Genomic DNA, 24233 nt, shown 5'->3' on the forward strand with positions numbered 1-24233 from the left:
TGTTTTTTTAGATTAATGTGCAGTGTTAGTTTCTTAGCTAGATTTTTTTTGTTAATTACACAAAGCACCTTTTTTATGGTTACTGTATCCAGTGAGTATGGACTTCTTAAGGCATCCTTTCGACAATAGCTTGATTCTTGTCACGCCTCCATGAGAGCCAGATTTTTGTAGTGCACAACTAATAGTTGTCCTTGACAGATTCTTCCAACTGGGCTGTAAATCTTAGCAGAATCTTGGCTGCGTCTTCTCTGGTTAATGCTCTCCTCTCCCGGCCAGTCCGCTTAGTTAGACTTTCGTGTCTTGCTCGGTCTCCACTTTCAATATTTAAGGGTTATGAAGACTTTCGGAAGGAACTGTTCATGGGAGTGATTTGTTTTTTATCAGCTTCACATTCTCCTTGTGTTGCAATCTGATCTTGTTCTTTCCACGTTCTAGACTGAGCTGTGGGAAATGTTAGCCCATGCGGTGTCTCCGTGTTGGTCAACCACATTTATCCACACCGAGGAAATCACATTCTTAAAAAAAAAAAACTCCCAGGAATAGAGAACACAAAATTGCTTCGACTTAGATTTAGATGATGCAGGTTTGACATTTAAAAGGCTTCAATTGGATAAATATCCCCAAATTCAGTCAGCAGTAGCTCCACACATCTAAGACCAAACTAGAGACACATGTGCCAACTGGAGTGTGAGAGCCCCCCGTTCTTATTCCCAGGGTAAGATGTGAGAAACAGCTTCAGCTTCATCAAAACTGTAAATCAGAGTTAATAAAAGTCTTGTTCAGTAAGTAGACGACTGCCAGCGCTGATCATGTTCCAAAAAATCTCTGCCGCAGGTCCGCAATATTTATTACCACAAGAAAAAAAAAGGGAAAATCACAATCGCTGCCTCCATTATGCTCATGGCAATAAGCAGCCTCCTAAGTGGATGCACCACGTTTGTGTTTTTATAAGGAACACAGCCAGGCCGAGCACAAGGGGCCTCCAGGGAGGAAGAGTTTCGCATGCTGGTAGGCAGATTCTGTTACCTTTGAATGGACACAGGGTGGGTCTTTACTCCTGCTTTCATTCTTCCCATTAAGCTACAGTAATCTTTGTCTAGCTTCAGCTGGATTTGTAAAACATGTATGAAAGCCATAACAGGATACCCACCTAGAAACGGAATATACATATTTACGAAATGTTGGGCTCTGCATTTGATTTAACTCCGGATGCTTTCAGATAAAACAAAAAACAACAAAAAAACAGAACAGACTCTGCAGTAAAACTTTAAAGAAGATGTTAAATCAAAGGTGCTGTCATGCAAGTAATGCTGATTTGTAAGTTTAGCACAAGGCAGCAAATAATTCGTAAGTGGTAAGAAATGTTACGCATTTGTATTTCGCCTCCCTGAGTAAACACTTCATAGAAGCAGTTTCCATTGCCAGCTTTGTATACCTGGTTCCTGTTGAAGAAAAGTATCCTCAATGCATGATACTTCCATTGCTATGTTTTATTGTTGGGATGGGGTGTGTAGGATGATGTGCAGTGTTGGTTTCTGGCAGATAGTTTTTGCATTCTGGCCAAAAAGAAAAAATAAATAAATAAAAATCAGCTTTGATCTAATCTGACCAGAGCTCCTTCTACTTTTGCCATCTACCTTAAACTGCTTCTGACAAGCTTTAGGCATAAAGTTTTATGACTTTTGTTGTTTTCCTTTTCATAGTGTTCCATAAAGACCAGGTTATTGGAGTGCACAACCAATAGTCAACTGTGTAAAGATTCCTAGACAGCAGCTGTGGATCTCGGCAGCTGCTTCAAAGTTACCATGGGGCTAATGGCTGATTTACTAATTCATGCTCCCCTTAAGTCACAACTGCTCTCAATACAGTTTTAACAAACTTCTTCCATTTCAGATTATGGAGTGAACATTCCTTTCTAATTTTTTTTTTTTTTTTACCAAACTCTACTCTAAGCTGTCATAACTTTGTCACTAACATTTCTGGTGTGTCTCTTGGTCTTTCTGCTTACTGATTCTCTACCAAACCTCTGATGCTTTCACACATGTGGACTTCTAAAGTCAGCTGTAGTTATTGGCATGTTTGTGAAGTGGTCTAAATACAAATAGACTCTACATTTCCAGATTTTACCTTGCGAGAAATATTGGAAACCAACGATCATATTTCTTGGCCAAAGGTTCAAGTGGGAGTGAAAATTTAGCAAGTCGCAATTTATATTGACAAAGTGTAATCGCCAGTAACTCCTGCAAGGAATCTTAGCACATCCAAAAACTTGCTGCTATAAAATGAGCCGAAATCCGAGCAGATTCAGACAAAGCGGTGATGTGAAAAGTTCATCTGGAGTGTTGACGCAGGGTAATGAGGATGGAGAGGAGAAGCTCTGGAGAGGAAGAAGGGATTAGATGTTGAATGGGGCAAGAGGGGGTTGAAAGAAGGCCACTGACAGCAGAAGGCATCAATACATGGGCTGCTCCTCCCACAGTGGTGGAGGGGTCCATCACTGGGAGCAAAGGGGACGAACACAGAAAACACAAGAGAGAGGGACCTCCCTCATCTTTTCTATAGCCCTGGTTAAGATCGAGGTCATGACTGAGCCCGATGAAGACGTCAAAAACCCTGAGTGACAGCCGCTTGCACGCACACACACATGCACACAGGAGGTTTAGCTGCGGAGTGCGGGGTCATGACCGAGGCAGATGAAGACGTCAAAAGTTTGACAGCTGTGATCCGTCGGGGATGATCGGAAACGAGGAAGGAGAGACCACAGAGAGAATCTGAAATGTGAACGATTGGGGAGGCGGAATGAAAGAGGAGCCTTCTGCTTTTTGTCTCTGCCGTTCTCCTCCCATCTTTGTCGTCTGACTCTCCTCAACTTGCAGCCCGGGAAGATTGGAATGTTTCTGTGTGTCTGAGCGTTTTTTGTTGTTTTTTTTGCCTCTGTGCTCACTTCCATCCAGAGAGATTTCATGCTTGTGCTTCCCTCCAACGCACCTGCAGTGTCTTGTAAACAGCAGAAAGCAGTTGAGCAGAAAGGCAGCCGCAGTGAAAGAGAGATGATAGAAAGAAGAACCAAGCAGATGATGGAATGAGTGCGTAATCGCTGCATTCAGCCCCTCTAATTATTGCGCGGCGTTTCTGGACTCAGGACATGTTGGATAGCTAACATACAGTGTTTGTGTGTGTGTGTGTGTGTGCGTATAATCGAGTGTGCGCCTGTGCATCGCATCTCTGATTTTCTGCCCAACAAAGCCTTCCCTCGAATGTACTTGCTGTTTGGAGGAATGCCCAGGAATGCCTGGAGAGCAGTGTTGAGGGGCAAACGGAGAAGGAAGTGTGTGTGTCTGTGTGCAAGGGTGTGTTTGTGTACAGCAGGTGACAGTCTGAAGAAAGACGCTGGAGAGCCACGAGTAATTGTCTGAAATGAGCCAAACTCAGGTTGGGGGGGGAGTGGTTTGCAACCCTCCAACCAGAATCAGACTGCATGCATGTGTTTGTGTGCTATTGTCTCCATCTCCCAGGTTGGTCTTAATGTAGAGGAGCTTTGCCAGTTCCACCAAGCTGTCTATAGCTCTCTGGCATCGGCACCGGCTTTTTTTTTTCCCCGTTTCTCTCTGTCTTGGTCTCATTATCCCTCCTTTCTCTTCCTGAACTCTTCTCTGAGATTTTCAGTCAGGAGTAAGGGGGTTTGCTGCCGCTGGTGGTGGGGTAGAGATGTGTGTCTGATAGGGAGGAGGGGATATTGTTGTAGACCGCTTTTCAAATGCTAATGTATTCACCCTTGGATTTGGGTAGGCATACACACACACACACACACTCACCAGTCTTTACACATTTCTCTTTAAACCTCAGAAATTTTAAGCCAGATTTGTGATTTTTCTTTTTGATTTCAATGAGATGGAAAGCAGCCACCCTCATGGCGGGAACTCTAAAGGTTTCAGACAGACGCTCTGAAATCACAGATGTACCGAGCAAAACGTTGAGGCTGATTTGAAATTTAGATGCTGGTTTTCCTTTAACTCTAATGCGTGAAGATGTAAGATTAGCATCCAGAAAATATTTCTAGCTTTTCCTTCTGTTGATTTCCTTTGAATATTTATACTGGAGTAGAGGCGATGTCACCACCACATGTGTGAGGGAGCACTTCTTGCAAAACAGGTTTTTACCACTTTAGAAAGAAGACAAAATGATTGGGGAGTTGACATTGTTCGTGCATTGGTATATCCACTTGAAAACACAACCAATTAAAGCATCTCGCAGTGATGGAAACTTGAGAAACTTAAAAAATGTGTTTGCAAAACAACAGTTCTTTTTTTTTTTAAAATAGGGCTCCCATAGCGTTAGGGCCCTGGGCTACTGCCCTGGTAAGCTCTTTGTATAGTATGGTCATGCCTAGAACAGCGTTCCCAAATATTTCAGCTTCTTAACCTACAAAAACATAGAGGTAAAAGAGACTTGTGATGTCAAATAAACACTGGAGCCTAAATTTTATTGTATGTCTTTAGAACGATCCCTTCAAACACTTATAGCAAAGTGCGCACTCTCAATAAATGTTTTGCTATTTAGCTTGACTTCTGAAAAGGGGTCTCAGTTCCCCCATCCTTGTCCATTCCTTGTACTGATCCTAGCTATTAGACAGCTATTACATCCAAACCCAACATGGTCTATATGACAAAGAGAGGTGGATACTTCCTGGTCAGCAGCTGAATTTGGCCACTTATTGTTGCTAACTGCATAGCTTATGTGTTTATACTAATCTGAACTCCAGAGTTCCTTAAATCTGACCCCAACTTTTTCTTTCACCAAGTAAAAAGTTGCCAGCTCCTTCGCCGTGTTTGTACACAAGGAAATGATCATCTGCATTTCTACAGGCTTTAATTAAAAGGGGCATGACCCCCGGCAGTCAAAGTGTTTTTCTTTCTTTCGTGGCAGTGGATCGGCCCTTTCATCCATCAATCCATCCCTGCCTCCATCCATCACACAGACAGGTGTCAGGCCAGAGCAGTAAGGGGTACTTCCTCCATCTCCACCCCTCTGCTACGAAGGAACAAGGGATGATGACAGATAACAACGGGTCAAGGAGAATCCCCACACACACACACACGCGCAACCACACATGTGCCGCATACAGTGTGCCGACCAGGCTCTTGCTCGGATTCGCAATGAGCCGCATTTGCATTTTAGGTAGCAGAAGAATGCGTATGCAAATGCCGACAATGCTGATAGTAATCAAAGGGCACCTTCCCCTCCGAGTCCCTCCCTCCTCCTCCTCGTTTTGTCTTTCTCTTCTCACCTTTTTATCTCTCGCTCCACGTCCGTCTTTTTTTTCCCTCCCTTGTGTTGTCTTTTCCACAGCCCTTTCCCCATCCCTTACAATTTCCTAACAGCTGATTTCAGTGTAATTATTGTCCTTTTCTAGCAGGCGGTATAATAACGTGTCCACAGTCAAGACAGTTCCACTCAAATTTTCACCTTGTATTATCGGGACCTGTGTGTTTGTCCCCGTTGCTCCCACTTTATCGTCCGACTCAGGCACTTCCTCGGCCCTCGGTAGCGCAGGGTTAATGTCGGGTTAATGACACCCTCATGAGCTCTTATTCCAGGTCACCAGCACTCGCCCCCTCCTGTCAAAACCAGCGCTAAAGAAGACACAAAGAGCTACAGAAAGCAGAAAGAATAGAGACATGAGAGGGTGCTGACAGAAGTTTATGGCTTCAAATACCTCCCTTTCTTTTCATCCAGGCCGTAAGGACTGGAGAGGACAGAGACAAAAGCAGAGTGTTCCCCTCCTGGCATTCCCGTTGAGTCCTGTAATCAACCTCGAGGTCCTCAACAGTTTAAATGCTTCCCTAAGTCTTTTTTTTCCCCCATTTGATTCACCTTTCGTTCCCGACAATGGACTTATACATACATTGACGGCTGCAAACAAAGGAATGTGTGCAACAGGCGAATTATGACTACACTGCATTTTATCTCTCAGTTGTTTGTATCACCTGATGCGGCAGGATGAAACATTCACAAGATGAAAGTCTCCCGTTATCAGCCGTAAACCTGTATATAAATTTACAGGTTTCGGATGTGTGTTTTACGTGTGGTCTTGTTTCAACTGGTATCGCTGCGGAGCACGTGAAGGATGCCTCAATCGGAGCTTGACGGCTGTACGGAGACGCCTCAAGCAAGTGAGAGTTATCAGAGAGCGGCGCGCCAATGAGTTGGAGGTCGAAGAGGAAGTGAAGAGGGAGAAAATGGGGGAGAATGTGAAACGTGAAAAGGATGGGCAGAAGACTGTGTGAAAGAGCAAATCTGTGGAGCCGAGCGCAGATGGGGCAGGATAGTTTGGTCAGAGTAGATTACAGGGAAGACTTCCTCCCTCTCATTTAGCGATGCGAGCGTCATAAAGCACACTGACACATCTGAGCACACACATCATTCCCGCATTCCTATCCACTCCCACTGGGATGTCTTCGAGCGCCTTGGAAATGTGAAAGGGCTGTAAAACAAAGGATGGAACTGGGGAAGCCGGTGAGACCCAGAAAGAAGGATGAATAGGAACTGATGATGAAAAAGGAGGCGCTGAAAGGAATTTCAGCAGCAACAAGCAAAGGTTTTCCTTGTGAAATTAAACATGCAAATAAAAAATCGCTCGAACCCACCACGCTTTGCAATGTCTTCTGCTTCAGCAGTGGATGTCAAGCGGTATAATTATGCACTCATTTATTGCATTGTGGCTCTGTCAATGCATGAACTCCTCGGTATACGGAGAGAAGATTCCCCTCCCTCCGCCACCCCTCCTCGTCTCTCTGTCACCCTCTCTCTTTCTCTGTTTCTCCTCTTTCATGTATTTAAATGTCAGTTGTGTTTGTGTGGGCCGACGGGACTGTGCAGTTTTGATGTATTCACTTCCACTGTTTCTGTTCTCCACGTGTGAGTGGGAGCCGATCAGTTAATGTTCTTTTAGGTGCTTCTTTCTTCGCTCATCAAAAGTCAAGATAATGGAAGTCAAAGTGCCCCTCCCCCTCGCACTGTATCCTTTTCTTTCCTAAGATCTTCCTCTACAGTTGTTTGTCCTTGAGCCCTAAAACTGCAACGGCTGATTAACGTATTGACCAGGATGTCAAAAATAAGGATCGAGGATTAACTTGCATTTGAACCCAGGTCAGAAAAGGCTGTCTGCATCAGAGTGGATAACAAAAATACCCCCTCCATCCCCCAAAAAACAATTATATCTTTAAAAGTTTTCTTTTCTGTGGTACATTTTGCTTTTTTTCTGAGGCTTATTGTAACTTTACCGTCCCAGATTTTATTTACACTCTTTGAGTAAGAACTTTCAGTAGCTGCCGCATCTAAAAACCTCTTTCGTCCCAAGAAAAAAAAAATAATAATAATTTCGGGAAATGTTCACAAAATGTTCTCTGAATTTGCTAAACACCTGGTTGGAAATGTATTCTGTGGGTAAACCTTTTGTGAGGTGGTGTACACCAACAGACTCAAGAAACTGAAGTAAAAAAAAAAGACAACGTGAGTGTGGATCAAGGATGTTTGTGTCAGAGAGTAAGATGCTCTAAAGATTAAGGACAGGATTGAAGAATCTACACCAGAGAACCTCCGCATGGCATATTGGAGTCCAGATCTAAACCTAAACGAGATCTTACCTAGAATGATTAGAAAAGAATCAGTCGGCACTGGATATGTTTAAACCCCACCCCTCATACTTCACATGCAGCAGTAGTTGTTCGGAAGTAGTTCGGCAGCAGTATGGTAGAAGGACTATGTCAGTCATCGGAGAAGTGTAAGTCGGAGAGAAGAAAAAAAGTATATTAAGAGGGGATTTTTTGCAAGATCAACTCTTCATGTTATAATGTTATTCCCTCATCAAACACACATCTGGATTGCTCCTTAGAATCATTCAAGGATTTTTTTTGTGTGAAAATTCCTTAAATCTCCCACGGCAGCCTGCTCATACAACGCACTGCCCATTTACCCATAGATCCACCTTGGAGTGTTAGTCCCCAGCCGAGCTCCCTGCAACACAGAGCGGCCCTCCCTCCCTCACACCTCCATCTGGCTTGGTGGAAGCAGAAATCAGCAAACATCTTGCGAAACTGCGCGTCTGCTGAGCTAACGACACAAACGGTCCTAAGAATGGTTGTAAACAGGATCGATGAATGGCACGGAGAAGCAATGTTCTCCTTGCCACACGTGGAGACGTGCCGGAAGTGTCAGAAAGGATAGGAGCTTCTTAGAGAGAGGCTATTTCCGAGGCGTCGCATAGGGCTATGATGTGAAGTCAAATTTCTTGTTTTGGCATGTAGACGATTTTCATAACAACTGAAGATAACATAGTTACTTGATTGTAGTATAAAACGATACTATACGGCTGGAAAGTACATAATACTTCCTCTTTAAGGAAGAAACCACAGACTCTCTTTATGTTGGCTCCTACAAACATTCCTTCAGATAGGACCAGCTGCAAAAGCTCATTTACAAGCAACATTATAAATTCAAATCTGAGCTATTGTGGAGGTAAATTGTTACCACTGCAGCTTACGGATCTCTTTGGTGTTCTTTATCAACATGGTTTTAAAGAAGTAATTTGGTGTCTTCTGTCATCTCTCTGCAGCATGTTCTGCTGGTTTCTACAAGTCCAAGTCTTCGGATCCCGGCTGCTCCAAGTGCCCTCCTCACAGCCGCTCGCTTCGGGACGGCGCTCACGTTTGCGATTGCCACACAGGATTCTTTCGTGCAGATTCTGACCCACCCTCCATGGCCTGCACCCGTAAGAGCACAGACACACAAACAGTTAAAATGGAAGCGAAAACACTAATGATGGGTGCGTGCAGTTCTCCCAAATAAAAAGGGAAGAACATGCATTGTTTCCCAAACTCTCTATCTCCTCCCAACAGAAGGCTAAACAAACGTATGTGAATGCCACCCCTGTTTTATAATCCCATTGCTTATGACTAAGGCACCATCTACATCCTGTCTGGTGGTGATAACTACCAGACATTGAGGACTGAATAAATGCACCTACTCTTTCTCTGAGTCTGTGCGAGAGATTTGAGGACGCTGCTCTGTGTGTCTTAAACCTAATTATGCCTATATACAGCACATGGTTTCCTTCGCCTGGGAAAAATGAGCGCACACTTGTACGCGAGTCTCTCTCACACACACACATAACATTAGATGCCAAAAAAGAAAACAACCAAACCATCAAAAGCATCCCGGAGCCATATGGTTTTCAGCGTAATACCAGATGTCTTCATGTTAAGCCAAGGACTGCCCTCTGAAATACCTCTCTGCTTTCTTATTGTTCCTCCTTCCTCATGTGATGTAGATATAAATACAGTCGGTTTTGGTTTTATGTTTATCTCCAGAGCCTCCCTCAGCACCACAGCAGCTCATCTCTGTAGTGAACGAAACATCGGTGGTCTTGGAGTGGGCACCCCCTCGGCGGCTGGGAGGCAGAAGCGACATCAGTTACAGTCTGGAGTGTCTCATATGTCAAACCGGAAGCCATGGTCAGCCTCCACGAAATCACACGGTCTCCCAGCCTGAGGTCCAGCGTAGCAGCCTGGGAATGCAGTCCGACCAAGGGATTGTAGGACCAGAGGTTCAGCTCGGCAGAGGGGTTTTCCAGAGCAGGCCCGGTGAATACCCGTGGCCCGGATCGGAGTCTGCCTCCGGCACCCAACTTTGTCTCCCCTGCGGCTCAGACGTGCTCTTCTCTCCAGACCAGACTGGTCTTCAGACCACCAGGATGGTGGTGAGCAGGCTCCGGGCCCACACACACTACACCTTCGTCGTCTACGCCCGCAACGGGGTCTCCCTGGTGAGCAGCGCAGGGGCATCACAGAGCGCATCGGTCAGCCTCACCACCAACCAAGCAGGTGAGGGGAAGAAGTGCTGCGTGTGATAAACGTGTCAGATTGTTGACTCCAGTAATAACGAGAAATCTGCTTATAAAGAAGTGCTCCATAAGTGGGTCAGCTGAGCACAAACTGCTGTTTGCTGCGCACCCAGAGGGAGGAAAGATCCCATGAGTAATGGTCAAAACTGTGGAAGCATGAAACGAGCAAGATTTGTATACCTTTCAAAAAACAGCGTCTCGGTGGTTTTTTTAATCTTGTTGTGGTAAATATGTTTGAGAAACATAAAAAAACAAAAAAAAAAAACTGTATGCTATAATTATATTTTAAGGCTTAGGTTTATTGTTGACTTTGCTGACTCTAGGCCTACTCCAGGACTTCAACTGATTTTAAAAGTAGTTGTCATTTTTTGTTGCCTGTGTGATTGTTTGGAGCCAACATTAAAATAGAATGATGCTGTTGATTAACTCCACTGACACTGGCATAGATGCGCTTCTTTACTTTTCGATTCATGAGCTGAGTTTAGCATAGCATTTGAGTGCTTTTTTTTACTGATCCTGTTGTCGTTTTTTTTTTTATCTAAGCATTTGTTAGATAGGTGGGTGTCCAACATTTGTAACCGGGTGAGAAAATCGGAGCGCCGGTGTAGGCGTAAGGTTGCTCACTGTTTTAATGGAGCATCTGCAGGTGCATGCCCTGTTTAGTTCCACCAAGAGTTACAATGATGTGACTGAAATAAACATAAATGCATTACTGGTGTGCCGGCAACATTAAGCATTTAGGCCTTCGTTTCCATTAGCAAGTGAACGCTGGTTTATAGCCGTCACATGGCATTGAAAAGGGTAAACGACATAATAAACGCAGATGGCTTTGAAAGGTCCTCTTACACCTCATCTTGTTTTAAAAGTGTTAATTGTATGGAAATTGAAATCAAATTGTGTTCTTCTCCCTAAAATAGAACATTACACTAATTTAAAAAAAAAGGTAAACACATCTTTATTTTTTATAAGTTGGTCAGCTAAGCTAAAACAGAGGCAGAGATTATGAAACCCCTCCAAAACAGACAAACTTTACAAAGATCTAACAATTTGCAGTATTTGCAGTAGTAGTATAAAAAGAAAAAAACATTTCAATGAGGTTTTTTGTAAGAAGTAACAAGTAGTTTCAAGGTTTTTCCCAGAAAACTTGCTAATCCCAGTGATTGAACGCCAGGGCAGTCATTCGACCAGCGGTCTGTCATTTTTTTTAGTTAAAAAATGTTTAAAGCTGACAGGAAATTTGAAAATATCACTTGATAATTATGTAATTAGATTGGAAGATTAATACCTGAACACCAACTATAAAGTCTTAAAAAATGCAAACATTTAAAAAAAGACTTAAAGCTTGTTTTTCTACCTTCTCTGGAGCTGCTCATATGTGGAAAAAATGAAGCACATCCCAAAAACATTGTATGTGCACACAAACGACACTAAAGTGTAAAATTTCTATGGGGTGTGCTTTATTTTTCATCGCACCTGTATAAAAGTCAAGCTAACGCATAGTTAGCTCGTTAAACGAGCACGCGTGGCGTTGCAGCTGACAGCGGAACGCCTTTAGCATTCATATCAACCGCACACTGGATTTGGATTTTCACTTTTTACCTCCTCTGCCTCCACTGGAAACTGTTGTTCCTAGTATCCCCATTATATCGTTCATAGTTATTACTTTGTCCTCCCACACCAAACAACTGAATTAATTACGGGGGGGTGCTCTTGAGATGGTGTCAAAAGTATTCAGGAAATCACTGACTTCAATACAAATGAAAACAAAAAAAAAGTTGACGAGGGGGGAGAAAAACGCAAAACATGACGGTCAGGAAATAACTGAACAACAGCGCTGGTGCAAGCAGAGCTGGAGCTTTTCTTACCCTCAGCACGGATCCAAAGAAGCGTTAGAAAAATCACCCGCATTTTATGAAGTGTTTCATTTTACTTGTGAAGGAGTCAGCTTATGTGTGGCGTCTCCCTTGCACGTGCTCTTTATTAGTTTTTAGTGGAAGCCTTCCCCCCCCCCTTTTTTTTATTCGCTTTGTTTTTGCGTGCTGCTACATCTGAAGCGTCGTTGCTTCAAGTCTTTATGGTGGCATTTAGATACCAGCACACCTGCTTAGTTCCAGGTGCCTTGGGGAAATAAGTTGCTGTGTCTGCACAGCACGAGAGTGTGCCTGGGATGTGTCAAGTCCAACCTGCTCTGCCATATGGTCCGATATGATGCGAACAGGCACAAAATAAAAAAAAAAAAAAAAAAAAAGGACGGATGCGGATAAAAATGATGGAGAAACGGAGAGTCGTGAGAGTAAAACGAGGCAGGTGTCGAGGGAATAGAAAGTAATGAGGTGCACTGGCTCCAAGAGACTTTGATTAAAAAGCTCAGTGAATGCGCTATTAGCCGCATCCAGAACAGTGAAAGTATCATTTTACAATTTCAGTAGACACGCTTCAGAGAGAGAGAGAGAAAACGCTGAGCCACTGTTTAATCTCTACTCATCTTTCGCTACCTCTCAGCTCCCTCTCCAGTTTCATCCATCCAACTCACCGACGTAACAAGGCACAGCTTGTCGTTGGCATGGCAACAGCCCGACCGACCAAATGGGGTCATCCTGGAGTACGAGGTCAAGTTCTACGAAAAGGTGAGCGGCCCCCATAGGTTAACGCGGCCCGGACAGCTGCGTGAATGTCAACACGTTGGGACGCGGTTTACTGTTTCACTCCTGGTGTGGATGGACTTTGCTGTCAGAAAGAGACAGTTTTTTTTTTTTGTTTTCTTTTGTCTCGTCTAATCAGGATCAGAGGGAGAGGTCGTACCGCATAATGAGGACCTTCCTCCGGAGTGTGGATGTGGCGGGCCTCAACCCGCTCACTGTGTACGTGTTTCATGTTCGCGCTCGCACAGCCGCGGGATACGGCGAGTACAGCGCTCCGTTTGACTTCTCCACCAATTCAGGTGCTACCCCAGGCATGCTCTGTAGCTTAGGACGAAAAAAGTTTAACCGGTAGTATTAATTAAAAAAAAAAATAAATGTTCATCTCTTTCTGTTAGATCCCTTTCCATTGATCGGAGAAGGCGTGAACTCTGCCTTCCTGCTGCTGTCTGTCAGTGGGGTGGGAGTCTTACTGTTCATATCGGCGGCTGTCTTCATCATAAGTCGCAGGTATAGAAACACACAAGGTCACACTTCAGTCAAAACAGTCGTCTTTGTGCTTTTTGTGTTACTTGGAGTGGTTACGGCTAGTGTCCTAGTATTTTATGTTATTCAGGGAGACATTCTAGAAGAGTAACAGAGGAGTCCTAATTACGAAGCAACTTTTCATTATCTAAAAGCTCTTTATTTTTGCAAGAGATCATTGTTAGCAGGGTTTAATGCACCGTCTGGAAAGGTCTGGAAAAAACATGGATTTGATTGATATGTTGCTAAACTACAACTCTTTCCTTTTTCCTTTCCTTTCCTCCTTTCCTCCTTCCTTCCTTCTTCGCTTTCTAAATCTGCCCGTTGTTGTTCCAACTGTTGTTTCTGTTAATGTCCTGGCTCATAAAGCTGCCCTCCTCCTATTACCCCGGAAGAAAAAAAAATAATGTTTCTACTCTTTAACAATCAATAAATGTAACCTTCTTTTAGGATTAGACTGTTGGAACAGCTAATCACTGCAGATTACCAAGAGAATACACCCAACAGGATCAATGCACGCAATTACATGCTGAAACACAGACAATATTCCACTGAGAAAGCAAACAAGGGTATGACACAAAGGCAACGAGGTGCAGCAGCAGAAACTGTTCACGCTGGTCGGAAACGTTTTAATTTAAGTTGGCAAAGATAAAGGAAGTTTACATTTATTTAGAACGCCCTGCATTAAGCAGGACTATCACATAAAAATTAAATTAGTATTGATTTCTGTTAGCATCTCTGACATCAACGTGTTTTAGTTTTTTTTTGGGGGGGGGGGTTTATATCCAGTACGCAGCAACACACACACACAAGTCTCCGGATTCTCCTTCAACAGTGAGATTAAATAACTTGTGTTACCTGCAGCTTTTTTTAAAAGGGGGATTAGAGTGGAGACAGTGATTATCCCTTTGTCCCAGGCTTGTTGTTAATGTGTTCAGCTGCGCGGTCTACGTGTTAGCCGGCGCGCGCGCGCAAACGCGCTCCAGTGTCCACAATCAAAGTCACTCACACACACACACACACACACACACTCACACCTGTTCAGAGAGAAAAGGAGGTTTTGACAGTTTCTTTGTTTAATAGAACACACCTTTTTATCTGCCGCTACCTGAGGCGTCGGCCCTCCTCTCTCTGTGCCTGAAAATGCTTTCATCTGGTGCTTCCCTGCAGGCCGTCGCTCTCTCCTTCTCATTGTTGTCGCCTTCTGTTTGCTGCAAATCCTTAGAAGAAAAACCCAACTTCAGAGCAGCTCTGAGAAATGACGAGAAAATATTAAAAACAAATGTAGGACATGTACGCTTTTTGTCAAGTGAAACGGGGGTCCTATCTGTCCCCTGCAAAACTCATACGAGACTCTTGGGAAGTAACCAAACTTTTAGCGTTTGTTGCTGGTCTTTGTGTGAAGAATGTGTTGTGTTTGACTCCTCAGGAGGAGCAAGTACAGCAAAACCAAGCAGGACGCGGAAGAGGAGAAACATCTGAACCCAGGTACTGAACACACACAAGAAGCCAATACAGTGCTTTGCAAAAATATCCATCCATCCATCCATTTTCTTTCACCCTTGTCCCTCAGTGGGGTCAGGAGGGTTGCTGGTGCCCATCTCCAGCTAACGTTCCGGGCGAGAGGCAGGATACACCCTGGACAGGTCGCCAGTCTGTTGCAGGGCAACACAGAGACACACAGGACAAACAACCATGCACACACACACTCACACCTAGGGACAATTTAGAGAGGCCAATTAATCTGACAGTCATATTTTTGGACTGTGGGAGGAAGCCGGAGTACCCGGAGAAAGCCCACGCATGCACCGGGAGAAAATGCAAACTCCATGCAGAAAGACCGGGGCCGGGAATCAAACCCAGAACCTTCTTGCTGCAAGGCAGCAGCTCTACCAACTGTGCCACTGTACAGCCCCGCAAAAATATCCATGCTTCTTTAATGTTTTCTTTATGGGTGTCTTTTACAACCACATACCTATTCCTCTGGGCAATGTCTCGTCGAGCTTTGCATTTCTGTAGAGTGAATGTTTCCTCCATTGTTTCTTTTAAGCCGGCTCACATTGAACGGAGAGTATCTGGGAACATCAATTTTCAAGTCTTGACACCAATTCCAAATTGGATTTAGGTCAGGGCTTTGACTAGATTATTTCCTTTAACCTGAGCATTTCTGTTGTAGCTCAGACTGTAATCTATAATTGGTTTGTTGTCCTGATGGATTGTAAAACTCATTAAAATCATTTGGAACCTCAACCAGTTCCTACAATCTGCCTATGTCTATCTCCATATGTTTTTAGCTCTGACCTAAAGGCTGATTCTGCCACCACAAAGTTTCATGATGCGATAGTGTGTTTTCCCCTCATATAGCAATTTTTGACCACATTGTTCAATTTTCAAATTTTTTTTAGGAGTTTCACAGCTTTTATTAAGTTTTTAATTTTGGTAAAAACAAATTCTAAATCATTGTACCCACTTACCTGCGTATTTATGGAGTACTTTCTTTTTATCTACCACGTCAAATCAGAACGAAATGCACTAAAGCGTGCGGTTGTAGCAGGAGAGAATTTTACAAAGTTTCAGAGATAATCCTTCTCTTTATTATCGCTCAGATTCTATTTGTTGTGCACACTTTCCTAAGCACTCTTACATAACATGCAGTTACACAACTCGTTTTTCTCGCCCTCCTCTTCATTCATCCATCTCCTCCCTCGTTTCCTCGTCCACTCCCGCCTCCCTTCCATGGTAGGAGTCAAAATCTATGTGGACCCGTTTACTTACGAGGACCCGGATCAAGCCATCCACGAGTTTGCCAAGGAAATAGATGTTAGCAGTATTCATATCGAGAGGGTTATTGGCATAGGTAAGTCTCGCTTTGGCGCGCAAGCACACACACAAACCCACACACACATGCTGGTTTGGCACCGACATTGTTGTTTTGCTGTGCACGTGTAGGAGAGTTTGGGGAGGTGTGCAGCGGTCGGCTGCGTTCGCAGGGGAAGAGGGAGATCTACGTGGCCATCAAGAGCCTGAAGGCAGGATACTCGGACAAACAGAGGAGGGACTTCCTGTCCGAGGCGTCCATCATGGGTCAGTTTGACCACCCGAACATCATCAGGCTGGAGGGTGTCGTCACCAGGTGTAAGTGGTGCTGTTGTTCTGGTTTCGTATTAAAGTGTGGAGCACGGCTTAACTGGAATATTTCAAACTTTTCCCCCTCACTAGGCAAGCCTCTGATGATAATCACGGAATATATGGAAAACGGATCTCTGGATGCCTTTTTACGTGTACGTTGATCTGTTTTCTTCTATAAAACGAATATAAACGTCGTTTTAATTGGTTGATGAAATGTCTTCATCCGCTGTGAGTTAATCAGACGCCATTTTTTTCCTGTGATTATTAATGGTTCAGAAACACGACGGCCAGTTCACAGTGATCCAGCTGGTTGGGATGCTGCGCGGCATCGCCTCGGGTATGAAGTACCTGTCAGACATGAGCTACGTTCACAGAGACCTGGCGGCTCGAAACATCCTGGTCAACAGCAACCTGGTGTGCAAGGTGTCCGACTTCGGCCTGAGCCGAGTTCTGGAGGACGACCCCGAGGCCGCCTACACTACGAGGGTAAGACCTGCGAAGGCAAAACTGGATGGAACATGAAGAAAACGTACGGCGCCTTGCAAAAGTATTCACAGCCCCTGAAGTTTTCCATTTTTCTACGTTACAATCACAAACAGCAGATATCCTGCTTTTGTGATTTCAATGAGATAAACCAACAAAAAGTGGTGCAGATAGAAATTATTGCATAGTTTTCAGACATTTTCACCTCTGAAACTGTGTCATCTGTATTGACTAAAGAGGTTTACGTATTATGATGCCATTTTTCATCGTAGGATTGCTCTATTCAGGGTGATGTGAAAGTGAAATAAAGCAAATGCTTGCACTGGATTTTTATTTATTTTTTTATTATTGCTTTAAGACTATTTCTAATTAAAAATGATGGAGGCAGCGTATTCTTTTCCCTCATTTTTGCAATTATGCACAAATCCCTGGTCTATCACTATAGGTCTGCAACCTTTAGAGTCCAAAGAGACATTTTTATCCTTTGTAGAGATTTTAAAAAATTTGTCACAGAAGTTACAAAACCTATTGAAAGAAAAACATCCTGTCATTTCTTGTGTATATCTACTGTATTTTCTACAGTCATTTTGAAAGAATCAACATTTAAGTTTTATTATTAGGTTTTAAGACATGCCATATTTCTTATCGTATGCAGCTGCTTTTTTGCAAATGTGAAATTCTCCTTTTGCAGAACATTTTTGTTTTCTATTCATTTTAACAAATGCAAAATCTGCATGTTATTGTTACATCTACTTTTAAATAGTTTTTTTTTTTTGTGTGTTTTTTTTTATCATTTTAACCATAGTTCTGAAGAGTCATTGTGAAAGGTCCAAAGGTCCACTTAGGTTGCAGACCCCTGGTCTATTACATAAAATCACACAAAAAAAAATACAATCAAGTTTGTGGTTTTTGGCTTAAATGATAAAATGTAAAAAAAAAAAAAAAAGGTTTTAAGAGGAAGGAATACTTTTGAAGGGCTCTTTTGAAATTGATAATAAACCAGTTTTATATCCTCCATTGTTTATTGAGTAAATATTTACTGGCTGTTTTATCACATTTTTACTCACAAAAATCGCACGTACTTGAATGCTGCCAAAGCTGTCTGACTAACTGAAACACCTACTTTGGCAAAAAGTTTGCCAAATGCACGGACATCTGTGCAAGAGCAAAAATGATTTTGTTTGAAAAGCCCTTTTTCTCCTCTAGTGAGATGAAATGAACAAGTGAGTCATACCGAATAAATTAGACAACAAAAGGTATTCCATCATCCAGTGAATCAATTATGCTGCTATTTTAGGAGGCAACTGGGTCCTATCTGTCCCCTGGAGGGAAGATCCCCATCAGATGGACGGCTCCAGAGGCAATCAGCTACAGGAAGTTCACCACGGCCAGTGACGTGTGGAGTTATGGGATAGTCATGTGGGAGGTGGTTTCATATGGAGAGAGGCCGTACTGGGACATGAACAACCAGGATGTGAGTAAACAAAGTGGCTTTCCGTGAAGCACTGACTTACGTTTGCCATGTCTCAGCTTCACTTTTATCCTCACATAAAGGTTTATATGACGTGTTTTGATAGCACACGGGGACGCGACCTCGTGCAAAAGAAACAATTAACCCATATTTGAGGTTAGAGGAATGTACAAACATAGTGCTGGTTTCGGAAAACAGCTCATCAGTTCCCGCTTTTCAGCAACAGTTAATTGCTCCTTCGTTGGGCACTTGAGGATTAATGTTGAAATGAACAATTTTCTAAACATGATTTAAGTCCTGTGACTTTGTATGGCAGTCCAATTAAACTTTTACCTCTCCTCGCTCACCAAAAGGGATTTAGCCCGAGCCAATTTAAATAGCAAAATAAATTAAGCAGATGCTGCTTTTTTAGCGTATTGGAGGGCCAAATAACTTGCACCCTATCCACTGCATTCCAGCCGCCGTCTTTGAACGCAGCACTTACTTAGAAATTACTTTCAAATTGTCTCCAAACACTGCTGAGGCCAAGTTTGGATTGCTTTCGTGCACCAATCTAATTATTCTTAGGATATTTGTTAAAGCTGTAAAGTGTTTTTTACATTGTTTATTTTCATTCTGCAGCCAACAAGCTGCAACTAAATTTAAATTTAGATGTGATATAGTCCAGTATTTATTTATTTTTATTCTTCTTAGTGTCACGTTTTCAGCTTAGAAAAGAGAAAGTCAGTCTGGTTGGTGAAGAAAGATCTTAAGTGGTTTTATATAAATCATATTCACACTTTTTAGTCTGCTGTTGTCTTTTGGGATTATTTTTTATTCCCTTCACACTTGTCTTAAGTGAGTCTGCGGCAGAGGTACTCATTATATCGACTTGTCATGCCTCATCAGCCTCCGATCTGAGAACTTGAGCACACTGTCTGAAATCACACCCTGGGAAGCCACAGAGGAGTTTGTTTGGCTCATTGTTCACCACTAAAGCAGATATAATGATGAGTGCCTTTATGGGGAAAAGCCCTGAGGCTTGCACCACAGTATACTTTTTTTTAACTAGTAGATGGAACCAAATCACCTTTTTTAAATAAAAAAAATAAAAAAAACTTTTAAAAAAGCAATTCATTTAGCTTTTGTCTTAATAGTTTTGCGTTTTGTTTTAATTTGGATTCTCATTGAATTTACTTGTATTACTTTTTATTTTATTTTATCTTTGTATTTTATTTGATCGTTTCTTTATTTTCAGTATTTATGTTATGTATTTTATTCTATTTAAAGTTTTTTTTTAATTTCATTTTGTTACTTGATGTCATAACAAACATCAGTAAAGGATTTTCTGGGTGTGGTGTCGTCACGACTGTGTGTGCTGCAGGATTATGACCTGGTAGGTCAACAATAGTTACAAGATACATAAATATCACTAAATTTGAAATCTGAGAATATTATGTGTATGTGCTTTAATGATAATGATTTTTATCCCAGAATGTGTAGCCTGGGCTACTCACTTTAATCTGCAGTATTTTGTGACATTTCTGTCAAGTATTCAGGTGGCAGTTAAAGGTCAAAGCAACTGGTAATTTGTGCAATTAGTTTATCATTCAAAGCAAAGACGAACATATTGAACATGCTGATCGTCGGCATGTTTTGATTGCCATTTGGCAGGTCTCTGCATAACATTTAGCCCGAAGCGCAGCTGCGTCAAACCGCTGCTGGCACCTCTTCCGAAAGCACGCGCGTTTGGTTCAGTCATTTTACAGACGGCTTAAGTTTTGAAAACGATCGGACAGACGCAACGGTTCCAAGGTCATCCTTGACCCCTGCTCTTTTATGAAGGTGATTAAAGCGATAGAAGAAGGATACAGGCTGCCTGCCCCCATGGACTGCCCTGTGGTTCTCCACCAACTCATGCTGGACTGTTGGGAGAGAGAGCGAGGAGACAGGCCCTCCTTCAGCCAGATCCTCAACATGTTGGATAAACTTATACGCAACCCTGGCACCCTGCGGCGCACAGGAGGGGACAGGTACGTAGCGCATGTCAATGCACACAGATAAAAACAAGCTCATGCGCCAAGGCAAATACTTGCATAGCTACGCATGAACTCCCATATGCAATTTATCACTATTGCAAGTAACGGTCTCCCGCAAAATGAGAATGACTCTATTTTCCTGCAGACCTCCGGGGACCATGCTGGAGTCCAGAGTGGGATCAGAGGTGTGTGTGTCTGTCGTACCAGAGGTGTGTGTGCCACAGTGGTCGATGTACGATTGGCTGCAGTCCATTGGGTTGGAGAGATACAGAGACGTCCTCGCAGCTGCAGGATACTCCAGCCTTGAAAGCCTCCTGGCTCTCACACACCAGTGAGTGCAGCTTATTTTAAATGTGCTTTTTCTGCATTACACAGCGATATGGTGTTGATGCTGATTCTGCTACATAACCACAAAACGACCTGGTGCAGCTTATAGGAAGCAGGCTCCTGCAAAAAGCATTTCTTCGACTTGAACCATGAGCACATTGTGTCATGCTACAAGCATAACAAGCATAACTTTTTGGGTTTAATGTGGCAGATCAACAAAAAGCGTTGATTATTTGCAAAGTGGAAGCAAAATATACATTTTTAGTTATTGCAAGTGTGTATATTCAGTGTCATTGTACTTCTGAAAGCTCTGCCTTTCAGAAATTCCAACAGATTTCCTGATTCTGCCGAAGAAAAGCATCACCACAGCATGATGCTGTCGCCACCGTGTGTCACGCTGGTGGCAGCGTCATGCTACATCACACGGTGTTTTGCGTTTTGGACAGAAAGTTCGATTTGTTCAACTGGAGCATCTTTTTGCTTGAGGCAAATTACACACCAGACATCTGAACCATATGTGTGTTTGTTTCCCCGCAGGGAGACGGACAGACTCGGAATAATCACACCGTCGCATCAGGACATACTAATTGCGAGTGTGCAGCAGGAAATGTTGTCCCAAATGCAACACATGCAACACTCTATGGTCCCGGTCTGAACTGGTGAGCAGTTACAAACCAGTTGTTTTTTTTTTGAGAAGAATTTGATTTACCTCATCTGTGCACTTTAGAGGAACTGTTCACCAATGGAAGTACAAGAAGTGAAGGCAAATAAGAGGAAAACTATAATGAGGAGCACTTTTGTGAACTTCCATCCTGTGGAGCTTTCTACAAAACCCCGATCTGGATGTGGGCACAGACAGCACTGAGCTCCAGAGAGCTTAGACTGATGCCTCATCCTGTTTTTCTAGCTCTGATTTCGCCTCTTTTCTTTTCTTTTTCTTTTTTTTTATTTTCTTGTCCGTTTGGTGAAGGCTGACATGTGCATAAGCAGAATGGCTTCCAGGTTGTTTTATTTTTTTGCGCTTCACTTGAATTAAATGTATTTCTTTTTGTATGTTTGTTTGTTTTATCTGATAAATGTGTGCGTGCGTGTGCGTGTGTGTGTGCGTGTGTGTGTGTGTGTGTACACTGTGTAGCATGAAACCATTCAACATGAACTCTCCTTGTTAAGATGTGTCGGCTGTCTTCATGTAATCTTAATATGCAAAGTTTAAGAGATAGCGGGAGGACTCAGACAGAATGTATCACTTTGAGCTCTTACTGATTTCACACCAGAGGATTGTTCTAATCAAAGCCTGATTTGATTGTTTTTCTTAATCTTTCTTTTTTTTTTTTTCAGATTGAACAAACTATTGCTTTTGTTGATTTAGACAGTTAGCTTAGAATGTCATTCGTCTGTGTCTATATATACATACACACACTCTTTGATGCTGAGGATTAGCTACTTGAAGCATTTTGTTTATTTATGGTCCTTTTTTTATCAAGTTTGTACAATGTAAAATAGAAACGCTGAGGAGATGTAATGAGTGCCATATTGCGTTGCAATAAATGCCAAACTCATTGGTGTACGTCATGCTCGATTGTCTTTGAACAGCGGTGCAGAACAAAAAAAAAACAAAACAAAAAAAAACCTTTACATAAATTTATCTTTTATCACAAAAGCCGACCCTCAACCTGAAAAGTTTCAGAATGATTCACGTTATTGGTTCAAGTACATTTAGTTTGTGGAGGGGAAAAAAACCACGTAGAGAAATAAGTGTTTACCAAAAATCCTGGTGGAACAATCGGTGGCACTCCAGGGTTGATGCTTTTAATGACTTTAATCATTTTTGGCGATTGGACGGCCCTTTGATCTTTTCCTCTGGCAATCAGCATGAGGGAGCTTTAACCATTCCTCTTTGCAAATTCTCTGAAGATCATCCAGAATCGTGGATCTTTTCTCATTCTGTCCTTTCTTTAGATCACTTCCATATTTTCGGTATAGTTCGTGCTTGGCAACTGAGCTAGTAAGGCTCAGCTCCCAAGGTCGACATTAAGTGCGAACTTTGTATTTAATACATTTTAAAAAGCCTTTTCAACAATTTTCAGTCTGAACTGTTTATCTTTGTTAGGAGTATCAGTGATTGTGCCACCAGTGATTTTGCAGAGTAAAAAGAAGGATTTTTTTTTTTCCCACTCCATAAATAAACTCAAAATAAAAGATGTATTTATAAATATATATACATATGTGTGAGAGTGCGCTACGGCCATAAAAGATCCGTTTATTTTAAGGCTTTTTACACATTGTCACTTTGTGCCAAGAAATGTGGCAGGCGCTATGCATTGTTTATGTAGTAATTTGAGGTGCTTTCCGTTTTTAATCTTGGCAATATAAGTGTCCTCTGTGAAAGCCGACACTGAGTAAGAGGTTCCTGCAATGAGGAAAACAACCCTGGAAAGGACACCCTGCTGAAGTGCCGCTGGTGTAATGACACTCGGAGTTGGGTTGGTGTTTTGAGGAGGAGAGAACAAACACAAAGAGAAAAGAGAGAAAAAGGAAAAAAAGAGGAGGCAAAAATGAAAAAGGCGAGAAAAAAGACGGGCTTGAATGGAAAGGGGGTAAAAAACAAAAACGAGAGAGTGAGATGTCATCTGTGAGCATCACATTTTTTGTCAGCTAAATCGGGCTGAGTCTGCAGTGCAAACCTGTCGAATCAGCAAACATCTGTCTCCCACCGCCAACCACACACAGATATATTCACAGCATACATATGAATGTATCTTACGCATGCACACGCACACACACACACACACACACACACACACAGAGACTCCAGGGAGTTGATTGGAGGAAGCCTTTGATATTTAAAGAGCGAGAGGATATGATCTGGTTTCTGGCAACATTGTCAATGTTTTTTCAGCCTAATGAGAGTTGCTAGCTTCCACACACAAGCGAATGCACACGCATACCCTCACACACTCTCAGACCCCTGCCTCCCTCTTACATCCAAATAACACCGCTGCAAACGAAATGCTGATGGTGGTTAATGAGGCAGAAGCCTCTGAGTAAGAGACACAGGAAGAGAGATGGAAGGATGGAGCCTCGCCTCAAGGCAATGAAACAGAAAGCTTCTTGTCACTTAATGAGATACTGACACCACATTATGCAGGTAGCTGAAAGTGGCGATACGACACACTGAACCCTGGTTGAAAATATGCACACTGGCACCTTTACAGACAGGAAGTAGCTAGTAGCTGTAAGTTTAGAGCAAGTTATCCCCGTCGGCTGCTTCTAACTTCTCTCAAGTTTTGTCCAAGCTAGAATCACAAGGACATGGATGCTAGCTTGGACAAAACTAGCATCCATGCTAGTTAGGTCATTAGCATTAGCCCATTTTAATTTTAGAATTTTAAAAAGAGGAAATTACAAAGAAGATGGAATAAAGTCGACCTACACAAATGCATCGAGTGGAGGCTGAAGCCATTTTCACTCATGAGAGCAGTTCAGTCAGATTTTAGCTACTTTAAGCCCGTCTAGTTTTCATACTCGCTTGGTTAATACTAATCGGAACAAACTGACTGTGATGTAGTGGATGAGAGGGGATGGAGGAAGAAATGCTGGTAGCCACTCCTGGGGTTCCATTAATGGCTGAAGTTGGAAGTTAAGTTGACATAAACCCAACCTACTATTTTCCAAGTTCCTTGTTTGAAAAATAATTAGAACTTCTAATTGAGCCGTTCAGTGATCAGGCTAATGACTGG

The 24233-nt window shown here is 42.6% G+C and overlaps 1 protein-coding gene across 3 annotated transcripts in view; it reads left to right on the plus strand.

Annotated features, from left to right (window-relative positions):
* LOC103479267 (ephrin type-A receptor 4-A-like) overlaps positions 1-22060 on the plus strand; it is a 37245-nt gene extending 15185 nt beyond the window's left edge. For 2 of the 3 annotated variants that reach the window (XM_017310144.2, XM_008433618.3), the window contains exons 7-19: positions 8615-8770; positions 9369-9881; positions 12404-12528; positions 12683-12842; positions 12939-13050; positions 14495-14553; positions 15809-15922; positions 16015-16346; positions 16471-16680; positions 17975-18151; positions 19973-20160; positions 20312-20497; positions 21031-22060. In XM_017310144.2, the coding sequence (XP_017165633.2) occupies positions 8615-8770; positions 9369-9881; positions 12404-12528; positions 12683-12842; positions 12939-13050; positions 14495-14553; positions 15809-15922; positions 16015-16346; positions 16471-16680; positions 17975-18151; positions 19973-20160; positions 20312-20497; positions 21031-21148 (2450 nt within the window). In that variant the 3' untranslated portion in view covers positions 21149-22060. The remainder of the gene's footprint in view (positions 1-8614; positions 8771-9368; positions 9882-12403; positions 12529-12682; positions 12843-12938; positions 13051-14494; positions 14554-15808; positions 15923-16014; positions 16347-16470; positions 16681-17974; positions 18152-19972; positions 20161-20311; positions 20498-21030) is intronic. The other variant, XM_081598768.1, reaches the window with a different exon arrangement.
* The last annotated feature ends 2173 nt before the right edge of the window (positions 22061-24233 follow it).

Source organism: Poecilia reticulata, chromosome 17 (assembly GCF_904066995.2).
Source record: "Poecilia reticulata chromosome 17, P_reticulata-male-v2, whole genome shotgun sequence".
Lineage (NCBI taxonomy): Eukaryota > Metazoa > Chordata > Actinopteri > Cyprinodontiformes > Poeciliidae > Poecilia > Poecilia reticulata.